This window comes from Astatotilapia calliptera, chromosome 5, assembly GCF_900246225.1.
Source record: "Astatotilapia calliptera chromosome 5, fAstCal1.2, whole genome shotgun sequence".
Taxonomy (NCBI): Eukaryota; Metazoa; Chordata; class Actinopteri; order Cichliformes; family Cichlidae; genus Astatotilapia; species Astatotilapia calliptera.
The window spans coordinates 36,577,965-36,594,750 of record NC_039306.1 but is presented as its reverse complement, the minus strand read 5'-3'; the positions used below and the strand labels follow the sequence as shown (position 1 = coordinate 36,594,750).

The 16,786-nt window shown below is 43.6% G+C and overlaps 1 protein-coding gene across 8 annotated transcripts in view; it reads right to left on the bottom strand.

Moving 5' to 3' along the window:
• The window catches only part of LOC113023063 (calcium-dependent secretion activator 1), a 361,073-nt gene that overhangs the window by 268,955 nt on the left and 75,332 nt on the right, over window positions 1-16,786 (bottom strand). For 6 of the 8 annotated variants that reach the window (XR_003272492.1, XM_026169138.1, XM_026169133.1 and 3 more), the window contains exon 3: window positions 9,922-10,254. The exons of 1 other annotated variant lie outside the window; for it this stretch is intronic. Coding sequence is in view for 6 of the 7 variants with exons in the window: in XM_026169138.1 (XP_026024923.1) it covers window positions 9,922-10,254 (333 nt within the window). In the remaining variant the exon portion in view is untranslated. Of the gene's footprint in view, window positions 1-9,921; window positions 10,255-14,227; window positions 15,325-16,786 lie in introns of those variants that run through there. One more of the 8 variants, XM_026169140.1, reaches the window with a different exon arrangement.

The window sequence follows — 16,786 nt, the reverse complement described above, 5'->3', positions numbered from 1 at the left end:
CCGTGACGCTCTGAGATCCCGCACCGCTGCCTACAACACGGGACTCACGACGGGGGACATGGACCCGTACAAAGCCGCATCATATAACGTGCGGAGGGCGGTGAAAGAGGCGAAGCAGCGCTACGGGAGGAAACTAGAGTCACAACTCCAACAGAGTGACTCTAGGAGTCTGTGGCGGGGACTAAGGACAATAACGGACTATAAAGCACCAACAATCGGTATGACGAACGCGGCCGTGACTCTGGCAGACGAGCTGAACACTTTCTATGCTCGCTTCGAGGCTGTAGCTAAGGACTCCAACAATGCTAGTGCTAGCGGCGCTAACGGCTGCAGACAGGAAGATACTGCCAGCACCGGAAACGTGCTCGTCATCTCCGAGCATGAAGTAAGGAGAGCCTTCAAGAGAGTGAACACCAGGAAAGCAGCAGGACCAGATGGCATCCCAGGTTGTATCCTAAGAGACTGCGCATACCAGCTAGCTCCTGTGTTCACTGAGATATTCAACATCTCTTTATCTCAGTCGGTGATCCCCACATGCTTCAAAGAGTGCATCATTGTTCCTGTCCCGAAGAAACCCCACCCTGCTTCTCTCAATGACTATCGCCCTGTAGCCCTCACCTCAGTAGTGATGAAGTGCTTTGAACGCCTGGTCAGAGACTTCATCATTTCTTCACTACCAGACACACTGGACCCACTACAGTTCGCTTACCGTCCAAATCGTTCCACAGACGATGCCATCTCTCATCTCCTCCACACATCACTCACTCACTTGGACACTAGAAGGGGGAATTATGTTAAAATGCGCTTCATAGACTACAGCTCTGCATTTAATACCATAATTCCCTCCACACTCACCACCAAGCTGGAGCATCTGGGACTCAGCTCATCTATGTGTCAGTGGATCTCCAACTTCCTAACTGGCAGACCACAGGCAGTAAGGATGGGCGGACATGTCTCAGCCTCCACCACTCTCAGCACTGGAGCCCCCCAGGGGTGCGTTCTGAGCCCCCTGCTGTACTCTCTGTACACATATGACTGTGTGGCCACTACCAGCTCCACCACCATCATCAAGTTTGCTGATGACACCGTCGTGGTGGGCCTGATCTCTGATAACAACGAGACGGCCTACCTGAAGGAGATTAGGAATCTGGAGAACTGGTGCCAGAGGAACAACCTCCTTCTAAACGTCAGTAAGACAAAGGAGCTGATAGTGGACTTCAGCACTAAGCAGGAGAGGAACTACCAGACCCCCGTCATCAACGAGTGCCCAGTGGAGAGAGTGGACAGCTTCAAATACCTTGGAGTTCACATCACGCAGGACCTGTCATGGTCCTGTCACATCAACACCGTGGTGAAAAAGGCCCGTCAGCGTCTCTACCACCTCAGACGCTTGAGAAACTTCCAACTGCCCTCCAAGGTGCTCAGGAACTTTTACTCGTGCACCATAGAGAGCATCCTGACGGGAAACATCTTAACCTGGTTCGGGAACAGCACCATGCAGGACAGACGAGCTCTACAGAGGGTTGTGCGGTCAGCTGAGCGCACCATCCGCTCCGAGCTCCCTGACCTGCACTCAATCTACAGCAGGCGGTGCTGGACCAAGGCCAGGAAGATCGTGAAGGACCTCAGCCATCCCAACAACAGACTGTTCTCTCTGTTGAGGTCAGGAAAGCGATTCCGCTCCCTGAAGACCAACACAGAGAGACTGAGGAGGAGCTTCTTCCCGCAGGCGATACGGTCTCTCAATCACACCACCACACAGTACTGACCCACACATACAGTTCTTACACACACACTGGACATTCTGGACATTGTTTCACTTCATCACTTAAATCACTTTAAGCATATTTGCACTGCACAAGACATAATGTGGATTGCACAACACTGGACATTATATTCTTCATTTCCAGTTAATACTTGTACAGCTGCTGTTATTGTGTATATATTTATTTATATTTCTTCATACATTCTTATATAGTTCTATATTGTGTATTTTGTTGTACAGTTATTTTATTTTCAACTTTAATTTATATATTTTATCTTATTCTCCCAGTTAAATTTACCCTTCATTCTAATTTGTGTTGTACAGTTATTTCATTTTTAACCTTAATTTATATTTTATTCCTTCCTAGTTAAATTTACCCTTTTTAATTCTTCATAATTATTTCCTCTTATTCATAGCCTTTTCCTTTTTTGTTTTCTTTAGGTCACGAGCAGTTGTCCAAGCATTTCACTACATATCGTACTGTGTATGACTGTGTACGTGACAAATAAAATTTGAATTTGAATTTGAATTTAAATTAAATAAAATTAACTACAGGTAAGAGGCAAACTCAGGTTGTAGTGCGAATCGGTTGATTAAATTATTGCAGTTACAGCGCAGATGTAAACATCTATGTTTGTTGGGAGCAGTTTTGATTGTACAGTCTGACAGCTGCAAGGATGAAGGACCTGTGGAAACACTCCTTCATGCATCGAGGATGCAGCAGTCTGACACTGAAGGAGCTCTGCAGTTCAGCAAAATTTACATGCATGGGGTGGGAGACTCTGTCCATCAGAGATGTTATTTTGGCCAGAGTCCTTCTGTCTCCCACCACCTGCACTGGGTCCAGGGTGCATCCCAGAACAGAGCTGGCCTTCCTGATGAGTTTATCCAGCCTCTTCCTCTCAGCTGCCGATAAATCGCTGCTCCAACATACAACACTGTAAAAAGTGACAGATGCCACCACAGAGTCATAAAAGGTCTTTAACCCTTTAAGACCTACCATAGAACCAAGTCCGCCAGAGCTTATATTATATTTTTACATGCTGTGGAGCCATTTCTGGGAGCATTTCAAGTTGATATACATCAATACAACCATTATCGCCCAAATTTTAATAATATGTCTGCATTAAGTGCATAGTAATTACATATATTGCAAAAAAAAGTGCAATAAACTACAAAAAAAATGAAAATCGTTTTTGTTTTTTAACATATATTTCTAGTTAGAGAAATTTAAGAGGCTTATCCCTCAAAACTGTAAATACAAAAAGGTTGCACAAAATAGTTTCCCACCACAGGAAATTTATTTTAAGTGTCTTCATAGTTTTGTTTTTGAAATTCACCAATTTTTATATACTGCAGGAAAAACTAAAATAAATATTATGATGCAAATTTGCAAAAAAAACAGCATATGCATCAAAATAAAATATTTCCAGCAGTGCAATATGAGTCCGAAGCATCCCAGAAACGACACAGAAAGTCATAAAGTCAAACAGAAATTTTAAAAACACCAGTATAGGCTCATGAGGCCCTGATGATAAAAAACTACATATCCGCAAAATGACGTCACTTCCAGTTTCGGGCAGGACATGGAAGACATGCGATAGTTCACGCTGATGGACGTAGGAAGTGTTACAAACAGCTGATCGGCTCGGCAAACTGTGTTTCTGGAATATTATGTTTTTCTTGCTGCAAGTGCTTTTTATGCAGTTTTTGCAAAGCTATATGTGTCAGTCGTTAGAATTAGCCACCTGGCTAACCTCAAAACGGGCGTAGAACTGGTTCAGCTCGTTGGAGAATGCAGAGTGGGCGTTGGTCGGCGCATTGTCCCTGGCTTTGTAATCCGTGATTGTGCGTAGTCTGTGCCACATTCTCCGTGTGTCGCCCCGGCTGAAGTGAGACTCCACTCGCTCCTGATACAGGCGTTTGGCATCCCTCACCGCGCGCCGCACGCCGTATGAGGCCGGTTTGTGGGTGCTCATATCGCCAGTGGTGAGACCCGTGTTGTAGGTGGTGGTCCTGGCGTTCACTGCAGCACAGATCGATCTGCCCACCCACGGTTTCTGGTTTGGGAACGGTTTACAAAGCTTACTGTCTTAGTCTACGTCGTTGAGCGCGTCCTGTAGCGTAGCTTCTGATTGGGCCGACCAGCTGTGTCCGCTTGGGGTGGGATGTAGACCACTGTAGCTATTACCGAGGTGAACTCACTGTGCAGTTAGAAAGGGCAACACTTAATGCTCAGGTATTCCAGAAGTGGCGAGCAGCCGGTGGAGAGAGTAGAAATGCTCTTGGGGTCACATCACTTTCTGTTTAACAAGAAACACACTCCTCCACCTTTTGTTTTGTTCGACTCCACCATTCTGTCCGTGCGGAGCATGAAGAATGAATCCGATGGAGTTTTGGCCTGGTCCGGCATGGTGGGGGTCAGCCATGTCTCTGTGAAGGACAGAATGTTGCAGTCCCTCATGTCACGTTGGAAGGTGACTCTTGCCCTCAGATCATCTACACTCAACAAAAATATAAACGCAACACCTTTGTTACTGCTCCCATTCCCCATGGGATGGACGTAGAGACCTAAAATTCATTCCAGATACACAATATAACCATCCCTCCCAAACAGTGGTCACAAATCAGTCCAAATGTGTGGTAGTGGGCACATCCGCCATATTGAGATAATCCATCCCACCTCACAGGTGTGCCACATCAGGATGCTGATCTGACATCATGAGTAGTGCACAGGTGTACCTCAGACTGCCCACAACAAAAGGCCACCCTGGAATGTGCAGTTTTTTGCGCTATTGGGGGTCTGGGGACCCAGAACCAGTCAGTATCTGGTGTGACCACCATTTGCCTCATGCAGTGCAACACATCGTCGCATGGAGTCTATCAGATTGTCAATTGTGGCCTGTGGAATGTTGGTCCACTCCACTTCAATGGCTGTGCGAGGTTGTTGGATATTCGTGGGAACTGGTACACGCTGTCGTATACGCCGGTCAAGCACATCCCGAACATGCTCAATGGGTGACATGTCCGGTGAGTATGCTGGCCATGCAAGAACTGGGACATTCTCAGCTGCCATCTGCCCTGAACAATGTGAACCATGATTCATCCGTGAAGCGCACACCTCTCCAACGTGCCAGACGCCATCGAATGTGAGCATTTGCCCACACAAGTCTGTTACGGCGACGAGCTGGAGTCAGGTCAAGACCCCGATGAGGACGACGGGCATGCAGTTGAGCGTCCCTGAGACGGTTTCTGACAGTTTGTGCAGAAATTGTTTGGTTGTGCAAACCAATTGTTCCAGCAGCTGTCTGGGTGGCTGGTCTCAGACGATCTTGGAGGTGAACCTGCTGGATGTGGAGGTCCTGGGCTGGTGTGGTTACACGAGGTCTGCGGTTGTGAGGCCGGTTGGATGTGCTGCCATATTCTCTGAAACGCCTGTGGAGACGGCTTATGGTTGAGAAATGAACATTCAATGCACGGGCGACAGATCTGGTTGACATTCCTGCTGTCAGCATGCCAATTGCACGCTCCCTCATTGCTTGTGGCATCTGTGGCATTTTGCTGTGAGACAAAACTGCACATTCCAGGGTGGCCTTTTGTTGTGGGCAGTCTGAGGTACACCTGTGCACTACTCATGATGTCAGATCAGCATCCTGATGTGGCACACCTGTGAGGTGGGATGGATTATCTCAATATAGCAGATGTGCCCACTACCACACATTTGGACTGATTTGTGACCACTGTTTGGGAGGGATGGTTATATTGTGTATCTGGAATGAATTTTAGGTCTCTACGTCCATCCCATGGGGAATGGGAGCAGTAACAAAGGTGTTGCGTTTATATTTTTGTTGAGTGTAGTTTGTTCTCCAACTACACTCAACAGAGACAGTGGTGCACGGTGCACCTGCTGTCTCAGTCTGTTCCAAACGCCAGCGCGTTTTCTTTGTTCTGCGCCTCGGGTGAACGTCCTGTCCATTGTTGTTGGCCGCGTTGCGTAGTATCTCGGTCGGCCAGGATGGGTGGGATTTAAAAGTGTCCAAAATTACATGTGCAAACTTGTTACCGATGTTGAGAAGGGATCTGCTGTCATAAACTATAAAACTAGAAGTTCCTGGAATGTATAACAACGTAATAAACAAGTAAAAAGCTAAAAAGTTGCATAGTCCGGAGCGGTCAGGAAGGTGTCTGGATGTCCTGATGTGGCTGTGCCATCGTCTACTCTATTAATACCTACTCAGATCGACTCGGCATTGTTTGCCACAGTTTTAGGGGTTTTCCATTAGGTTTTAGTACCTGGTAAAAGGTACTGTGGTAGTATCTGCTCGGCCAGGGTTCCACACGATCTGAGTAGGTAATAAAATGGGACATCGTCAGACTGCATGCCACCGATTGGCTGGTCAGTGGTATTACTCGATGAGTCATGTGAGCCTCTCATTTAAGAAAATTAAAACCACCGTTTTTGAAATGAAGGAACTGGCTACAAAAAAACAACAACACCGTGGTCTCCAAGTCTGATGAAAAGCCACAGATCGAGCACCAGATATATCGTCACTTTGACATCAACCTTTCTTGTAGCCTTCATGTCACATATAGTGGCTTGCAAAAGTATTCGGCCCCCTTGAACTTTTCCACATTTTGTCACATTACAGCCACAAACATGAATAACTTTTATTTGAATTCCACGTGAAACCTGGTGGACAGGGCTGTGGCTCCCCACACCCTCTAGCAGATCATTACATGTAGGAACCTTTTAAAAACATTCATGCTCACAGGTAAATGGCCTGTATTTATATAGTGCTTTACTAGTCCCTAAGGAGCCCAAAGCGCTTTACATATCCAGTCATCCACCCATTCACGCACACATTCACACACTGGTGATGGCAGCTACATTGTAGCCACAGCCACCCTGGGGCGCACTGACAGAGGCGAGGCTGCCATATCGCGCCATCGGCCCCTCTGGCCAACACCAGTAGGCAACGGGTGAAGTGTCTTGCCCAAGGACACCTTCCGATTACAAGGCAAACTCCCAACACTTGAGCCACGATCGCCCATGTACACACGGGTGCTCACACACACAAATTACACCCTTTTTGGCTCCTACCTTAAAGCACACTGTGCGCTGTCGATCTTACGTGCTGCACAATAATGTTTAACATTTAGTATTTACTGTTATATTCCCATAGATCATCATGATGTTGTTTATTCTATTGCTCTAGTCTTCTTCTGCTTGTTTTCTTTTTTCTCAACAGATGATCCAGGAAAAGAGGGGGGGAAAAGCAAAAAAAAGCAATAAAGCAGATTTTCATTGTCTTTTCTCTCTATCTCTTTTCTCCTTTTTCTTTCCCTCTCCTTCTGTTAACTTTCTTCTGAACTTTTCTTTTTGTTTTTCTTTCCCGTCCCCGACTCCAGTCTGGCCTGATTACAATAACTTAGAATAAAAATAAGTAATAAAGATCAAATAAACTATGACAATCAAGTGGACCAGTATAGCAAAAGGCCCACTTGGGAAAGTAAATCTGTTGGGCATTTTTCTTGGCCTTCAGACAATAATTCTGATTGCTACAGTGCTAGACGGGACACAAAAAAACCAAAAACAAAAGGAATTCCAGGTGAAAGACCAACACAAAGTGGTGCACACGTGAGAAGTGGAACAAAAATCAGACGTGATTCCAAACATTTTTTTTACAAATAAATAACTGCAAAGTGGGGTGTGTGTAATTATTCAGCCCCCTGAGTCAATTCCAGCTGCCAGTCTTTTAGGGTATGTCTCTATCAGCTTTGCACATCTACAGACTGAAATCTTTGCCCATTCTTCTTTGCAAAACATCTCCAGCTCAGTCAGATTAGATGGGCAGCATTTGTGAACAGCAGTTTTCAGATCTTGCCACAGATTCTGGATTGGATTTAGATCTGGACTTTGACTGGGCCGTTCTAACACATGGATATGTTTTGTTTTAAACCTTTCCATTGCTGCCCTGGCTTTGTGTTTAGGGTCGTTGTCCTGCTGGAAGGTGAACCTCCGCCCCAGTCTCAAGTCTTTTGCAGACTCCAAGAGGTTTTCTTCCAAGATTGCCCTGTATTTGGCTCCATCCATTTTCCCATCAACTCTGACCAGCTTCCCTGTCCCTGCTGAAGAGAAGCCCCCCCAGAGCATGATGCTGCCACCACCATATCTGACAGTGGGGATGGTTCAGAGTGATGTGCAGTGTTAGTTTTCCACACAGAGCGTTTTGCATGTTGGTCTCATCTGACCAGAGCACCTTCTTCCACATGTTTGCTGTGTCCCCACATGGCTTGTGGCAAACTGCAAACGGGACTTCTTCTGGTTTTCTGTTAACAATGGCTTTCTTCTTGCCACTCTTCCATAAAGGCCAACTTTGTGCAGTGCACGACTAATAGTTGTCCTGTGGACAGATTCCCCCACCTGAGCTGTAGATCTCTGCAGCTCGTCCAGAGTCACCATGGGCCTCTTGGCTGCATTTCTGATCAGCGCTCTCCTTGTTCGGCCTGTGAGTTTAGGTGGACGGCCTTGTCTTGGTAGGTTTACAGTTGTGCCATACTCCTTCCATTTCTGAATGATGGCTTGAGCAGGGGTCCGTGGGATGTTCAAGGCTTGGGAAATCTTTTTGTAGCCTAAGCCCGCTTTAAATTTTTCAATAATTTTGTTGTTGCTCCCAGTATTCTCTTAGACAACCTCTGAGGCCGTCACAGAGCAGCTGTATTTGTACTGACATTAGATTACACACAGGTGCACTCTATTTAGTCATTAGCACTCATCAGGCAATGTCTATGTGCAACTGACTGCACTCAGACCAAAGGGGGCTGAATAATTACGCACACCCCACTTTTCAGTTATTTACTTGTAAAAAATGTTTGGAATCATGTCTGATTTTCGTTCCACTTCTCACGTGTGCACCACTTTGTGTTGGTCTTTCACCTGGAATTCCAATCAAGTTGATTCATGTTTGTGGCTGTAATGTGACAAAATGTGGAAAAGTTCAAGGGGGCCGAATACTTTTGCAAGCTACTGTACTAATTATGTCATGGGACGCTCATCAGCGTTGCTTTGAGGACAACCATGAACATAAGATAGTACTGGATTGTAATGGAGAACCAGGCGATCCAAGTTGAGTTGTGGCGATCCACAGTGAGTCGATCAGAGTAGGTACTAATGGATAAAGGGGCTCAAGTGCCCAAGTCCCAGGGGGAACAACAACCAGTGTGGAGCAGTGGGGAGGGCAATTATTTCACCCTCAATAACAATGTCAAAGAGGGACTAAGGCTCAGGAAGACCCACACCCAGGCCTAGTCCCACGCAGACAACACACACACACTCACAACTGCACAAAGAGACACATATCCTTCCACTCTCTGGGGCAGCCAGCAGCAACTCAATAACCAGATCATCAACCAACCCCAGCCCCAGAGAGGGGGCATATTACATCCTATAGATTAAGAATGAGATGTCACTCAAGTTCACATGCATGTGATGGCAGGGATGCAATAACTATCATTTTAATATTGGATCATCTCTGTATGGAAGCAATGACAGCGACAATGATGCTATGACTGTTACTTTTTTGTAATGGAAAACCACTTGATCCGAGTCAAGTTGTGGCAATCTGTGGTTAGTCGATCTGAGTATCTACTAATGGAAACGGGACTTTAGTACAAGCTCTCTTGGTTGTCTAAACTAAAGCTATAGGAAACGTGAAAAAAACATGTTTCTTAAAAAAACTGATGACTGTGATGATGCCTGTCTGCCTTCACTGATCATGTATTGCTTTTGTCTTGTCATTACAGCTGCCAATATTAAATTCCCAGAGAAAGAAAGACAGCTTCTTCTGGCTTACTTTTTTGTGGAGTTATTTGCATTAAGTCACAAGTTACCAGAAGTTCCAAGGCACTGTTTAAGCAAGTATCTTTTGACTGAACTACTCAACAACCTTAGTTCTCGTGACCTTATATGATCTAATTGTTTCAAAATCAGTACTTCTGTTTCCAGATCTCAAGAACAAAGGTTTTCAATTCTTTTTCTGGCATGGCCACCCTCACCAACTAACGTTCCACATTCAACAGTAAGGTCTAAACAGGTGGAAGTTAACTTATAGACAACAGCAAACTTATATTTTCCCAAAATCTGTTAATTTACTGACCTGACAGGCATTATAAAGGAGCTGGTGCTCAAACTTCTTGATACCCAGGATCTGCTGGAACATCTCATATAGTTGGTCCTTGCTAAGGATGAGTTCAGAGGCAGCACTGGTTGTTACACGCTGCTGGTGTTTCCTGGGGTCCTCTTCACCTCGGTAGATGGTGTCAAATTTAGCAATCCAGGAGCTCAGCACTGTTTCTTTGCTTAGCCCATCAATTTCAGGTAAGCTGCGCACACGTTTCTCTATGTGCTTCTTAAAAACCTCCCGAGAGTCACTAGCTGAGCAGCCGCCACTCTGCACCATCCGGGACACACGGTCACTTTTCAGGAACACCTGCAATGAATTTGCAAACCATTAGATCAGTTTGTTTTAAAGTAGGTTTTACAAGAGCACAACTTTAACATCAACTCTTGATACACACAGGGACTTCTATGTTAATTAAATAATAATTAACATAATAGAACGGGGGCGATCGTGGCTCAAAGAGTTGGCAGTTTGTCTTGTAATCGGAAGGTTGCCGGTTCGAGCCCCGGCTTGGACAGTCTCGGTCGTTGTGTCCTTGGGCAAGACACTTCACCTACCGCCTACTGGTGTTGGCCAGAGGGGCCGATGGCGCGATATGGCAGCCTCGCCTCTGTCAGTCTGCTCCAGGGCAGCTGTGGCTACAACTGTAGCTGCCTCCACCAGTGTGTGAATGTGAGAGTGAATGAATAGTGAAATTGTACAGCGCTTTGAGGGCCCTGAAAAGTGCTATATAAATGCAATCCATTATTATTATTATAATTACATGATAGGATTTTTTTCTTTTTTTATTGCAAAGGATGACATTTTTTGCCTAAACCTAACAAAACAGTGACTTAAGTACAAATCTGCACAACATGTGGACTCTTTAATATGTCATTTTAGAATTAGGTTATTTATCTATAAAGAATTGAGTTTTGACTTAATTCCAGACCTTCAAAGGTCTTATAGAGTCAAGAGCTTGCAGGTCTGTATAAAAACAAATATGTTACAAAAGAGCTTGCAAGAACTTGGTGAGAAAATTTGTAGAATAAAATATGACAATATGTAAAAAAAAATTTAAAAAAAGAACCAATTAGAACATGAGGCAGACTCTTTCTCTCTCTCACCACCTTGCACATACACCACAATGTGTTTGTGTCAAAGCTCTATTTTGGTCCATTAGATGAGATTAGCCAACTATACATATGTTCGGCTAACTAGATATCTAGCATTCCACATGCTGCTGTGACCGTAGTTTTGGCTTGGATATTTGACAGACATTCAATCTACATGGAAGCAGCGCTTATTCAGTTTTCCCCAGTGCTGGCAGTAAAGGAGGACACTGAACCATTCCCTACTTACTTAGGGATTGTAATAACCTTTAACTCTGACAAATGTTGTTTACCTGCATGCTGACTTGCCCATTTTTATAACAAAAAAACACTACGTTGATTATGTGTGCATCTCTGTTTCCCAGGTGCATTTAAAAGGAAGAATTTCCACACCAGATTTCACAGACACACTTTATTTGCACATTTCCAGGACCTGTCTTGGTCTTTTATGTCTTTATTTCAGTAATTTTTGGGGCTTTCAAGAAATTTCATCTTCCACCCTCACTGAACTTGCTAAAGCACAAGAAAAACAGGTATTACTTTATATAATCATTTTAGACATTGATTAGCTCACATCTATGTGGTGGCTTTTTGACTACAACGCAGTTGTTGCTTCACAATGACTACAGTTGGTAATTGTGGATGGATTTCAAACTTTAAAACTTTCTAGCCTGATTTGTTCTTCACCATACTTATCAACCAGCTTGCTCATGAGCCATCTATCAACTGTCATTCCCTCACCTACCACTTGCCTACTATCCTTTTAGTCACAGACCGAACAACTTTATTTAATTATCCTGTACCATGCTATCATATATTTTACCAAGCAATTCTTCTCACACAGTCAGATATATATTTCTCTCAGTACAAGCTTCACTCATGCACCCAAAACAGGAACTATTTTCTATGTCTCCACTCATTCAACCCTCTCTTGTACTCTGTTCACATGTGAAACCAAATCATCTTTCCCTAATCTAAGAACACTCAACTAATTTGCATATTGACTCATAGCTCTCCCACTTGGCCAAACAACAGAAATGCATATTAAAAATATTACCGCAAAATTAAAATTTCTTCATACAGTAGTCACCGGTGTTGCTCAATCAGCAAAAGACCTCTCACAATTTACTATTTTAAAACTAAATTTATTGTTTGATCACTGGTTGGTCATAACAGTCTGTTTTCCTTTTCACAAAAGTCAACCTGTGTTCGTCCAACTTGCAGAGCTATTTCTCAGCAATGGATAACCTCAGCATCTGATAGCAAATGTCTATTAAAACTACACCATTTAGCATTTATGTAATATATTAACATTCATGAGTGTAAGCTGGTCTTCATTGCATGTATGGGTTTGTATTCAGATTAATTTATGCATATTGGCGTGGAGCTGTGGATTCAAACTGTCTCTCCCAGCTCCTCATTCTCTCCAAAAATAATTTCATATGTTTCTATTTGTGTATGTATGTTTTCTATTCATTTATGTAATTATTAGTTTATTTCTTTATATCTTTATTTTATTTACCTTTCTGTTACAAGGGTCTGGACACTTTCTCAACCAGTCAGCCTCAATTTTCAACCCAATTTTCATATGCTCTCACTTTAACAACACCAGCCTTCATCTCTCATCCAAGCCCTCGTCTTCTCTTCTCACAGTTGCTTCCTGCTCCCTGAGATCTGCAGCAATGATACGCCCAATGAGCTGTTTCTTCTTCTCTGTTCGTTCTCTCTTCTTATTTTCAGTCTCTTATTTTGCCGGTTAACTCCCAGCATGGCAAATCTGAAACTCAGACAGTCCCATCAAGTCCATCCACACAATGATGTCACCTGTAAACTCCCAGCTTGGGATTAAGAACGCATGCCTCCCTTCACCATGGTATTTGTACATGCTTCTGGACCCTCCAGAGTTTTAGGTCATTGTTGCTGTCTGTTCTCTGTTGTTGATTCTTGAAGTCGACTCGGTTGCTCTGGAGCTGCCTTTAGTCTTCAGTGAGAGTTTGACCGTCCTTGAAGCTTCTTCTCAAGATAAGCACAGGATGAAGCTGTGAAATTTTCAGCCCGTTTGTCGTTCCAGTTATGTTAATCTATCATTCTGCCGCTGTACTCATGGAGGAGATTGAGCCAAGTCCATTAGTATTAACACACTAAGACATTTGTTTAATATCATTTTCATCACTACTTATTAACACTTTCATTCTCTAAGTCTTCTATCTACATTTTAAAACGTCTCTCTCTCACTCGTTACACACACATCAGGCAATTTCCTTTCAGACTGCATGCAGACATTTTCACTTCCTGTCACAGACACACACACACACAGCGTTTTTCATGCACACACACTCTTCACATCACTGCATTTCCTGAGTTTCTTCACCCTAATCAAACTCTTGTTACAATGTTCACACACTATATACTGTGCCCTCTGTAATTCTACTCACTTTTAATATAAAACGAATGCACCCTCAGCCACGCACACAAACTGAACAGCTTCACACAAGTATATACTAACCGCTTTAGACTTGCAACCATGCACAATAAACAAACAGCCAATTACACAAACACAATCAACACAATTGCACTCAAGCAGAAGCACCGTGGGTCCCTCGTGGGTTTCTTGGCGTCCTACGCCCGGGTCCAACCTCCTATGCCCACGTCATTAATTTAAGAGGGGTTCACAACTTTTAACCACAGATAAATTTAAAAGCATCACTGGGGACTGAAACAACCAGCTCTAATCAATGCCCGGGTCCAACCCTGTCGTCCAAACTCTCCCCCTGAAGTCCAACTTCTGCTTTCCAATCAGCGCGAAACTAATCCCGAGGAATTACCGACCTGGCACCCAGTTCCATCGGATCCACTCTTGCGTCCAAGAGAGGTGGTTTGCCAAAGCTGCACTTCGCGCTCTTAAGAGTCCAACTCTCGTACTAGAATCAAATTGGTAACTTTAACACCGTACCTGCGGCCGACGTCCAACGCCTGCTGGCCTATTGTAAAATTTATTATACTTCCACGGCAACACGTGAAGACAACTTTGCAGCAAACTTAAACATCAACCTGCAGTTCTTAGCAAAAATCTCTTGTTCTAATGTTTCAACACTACTGAGCCAATTTAACAGTGAAGATGGTTAACTCAGCGAACAGATAATTTAGAATTCATCCAATATGCACACTTTGATTTAACAGGTGGTGCTTACCTTTAAATTCTATTGATTGTTGGCCTCATTTCACGATCCCACCTTGGGCCAAATTTGTCCTCTCAGCTGTAAAAGAATGAGCTCTATAAATGCTTTCTCTCTTGTTCATGTGTTACCTTCATATGCTATCCCTGTTCAGTTTGCATAGAGCTGCTCCTCATTTTACCTGCTGCCTTTCATTCATATACAAAGACCAAGTTTAAATATATGTCTTTGCTTCATTCCCCTCCCCCCCAGCTGGTTGCAGCAGATAACTGCCGCAGCAGAACCTGGTTCTGCCAGAGGTTCCTTCCTGTTAAAAGGATGTTTTTCCATCCCACTATCGGAAAAGCGATATTGTTACAGAAAGCATTTGTTTTTCACTGAATAGTTGTCACAGTTCTGGGTCATTTTTGACCCAGTAGTTTAAGTTCTCAGGTTTTTGTGTGATTTTTGCATTATGGATTCTTTTGTCATTCTCCTGTGGAGCTTTGTTGGTTTTTGTTATTATTATTAATCTATGTTCAGTTATGCTTGTTAAGAGATTAGTTCTTAGGTTGTGTCTCATGTTTAGTGTAGGTTTAGTTCTGTGTCTAGTCTGCGTCTTTGTGTAATGGTTTCTTGTTTCCTGTTTTATTGTGAAAGTCCGTGTCTTATGTGAGTGTATTCAGTTTTGCCTCCCTTGTCTCGTCTTGTCAATCTCTTCCAGCTGTGTTCCCCACCTGTGTGTAATCTCCCCGTGTTCTTCTGTGTGTATTTAAGTCGTGTCTTCTTATGTTGTAGTCGCTGGTCCGTCTGTGAATCTACTGTGTATCTACTGTGTGTTTTCCCTGCTATCAACCATCATCTACCCTCATCTACTTTCCTTCATGTTCAGGTTTGCAGTTTTGTAGTTTAGTTTTTTCCCCAGTATAGTTTAGCTTTTGTTCCGTTCTGTCATTGTTCACCCCATGCTTTATATTTTCAATAAACCACCTTCACATATCAGTGGGTGTCTGCATTTGGATCCTCCTTTATTTTTCCCCCAAACGGCTCATCCCACTCGCTGTGACAATAGTATTACAGCAGTTATTGATAACCAACATAAGAAACACATCATAGAAGACATGACTTTTGGAACAATACTTTTGGTTTGCCTTAAAGTGAATCTGTCAAACCAATCGGGCAACTCTGTAGCGGAAAGTGGTGCTCTACTCACAAGGTGTATAGTAGGATAGTAGGAGTGAGGTACTGGTGACCTCAGCTGAGGATATAGTTGAGTGGTGGAAAGAATATTTTCAGGTGCTCCTTAATCCCAATGACATGCCTTCTGTAGAGGAAGAGTTTGGGGACAAGGGGGACAACTTACTAGGTGTGAGGTCACTGAGGTAGTTAAGCAACTGCTTGATGACATAGTCTGTGGTGGACGAGGTTTGCCTCTGGATGTTGTACGCTTGGATGACATATCTCTACAACATTGCATGGACCTCTGGTGCCTTTGTATTGGCAGACTGGGATGGTTGTTCCCATCAGTAGGAAGGGGAACTAGAGGGTGTGCTCCAACTATAGGGTGACTACACACTCTACACAGTCGTCAGCCTACCTATTTCATTTCTGCTTTTTACAGAAAATGTGGTTCTCTTGGCTTCATCAATTGGTGGCCTCCAGTTCACTCTTGAGTTGTTCGCACTTGAGTGTCCAGGCCATGGTCATCAGCTGGAAAAGGGTGGAATGCCCACTCAACTCCAGAGATGAGTTGAGTCGCTCCAAATGGAGGAGTTTAGATATGTTGGGGTCTTAGTCATGAGTGAGGGGAGAAAGGAGCAAGAGATTCACAGACGAAATGGGGCCACATCCAGTCTATCAAAGTAAAGAGCGAGCTGAATGTAAAAATGAAGAGATTACATCACTCTCCTGGTCTAGAACGCCTCAGTGTTCCCTGGATAAGCTGGAGGAGGTGGATGGGGTGAGGAAACTCTGCCTTGAACGTCAGTCAAATAGCCCAGTTAGAATTGAAAAACAAAGGTTAGAAATAATAAGATTATTTAGGCTAGATACCTAGTTAGCTAACATAGACTATGACAGCTAAAATGTATGCAGGTATATATGTTGCAAAATGTGAGAGCTAGTAGAATAAAAAGTAAGGATGTGTAGAAAAAAATGTACTTGTATTTTCAAATTTTCACTTAAATTTTTTTAAACACACTTGTTTTTGAAATTTACATTTGAGGAACAAAATATTCAAAAATGTGGACACTGATATTTTCACAAATATACTAAGAGCCGCAACCTTTAATTCGCAGCATGTAAATCAGCATGAAGGTGCTGAGCTAGATTTTGGTTTAGTGTGATTTAAAGTGATGTACTGATGTCCCTGAGTGACAGTGGTGTAGTTCAAAGTGAGGGCTCAGAGATGAACAAACAGTCCTCTTTTACTGCCAACAGTGGGACAAACTGAGTGAGGAGACACTGTTGATGTGGACTGAATATACGTCAAATATCCCAGCTAACACCAATGTCAGCTAACACCAATGTCAGGGCAGCACACTGATCAGTGTATTTATGCTTGGTAGCTAGTTAGATCACACCATTAATGTTAGC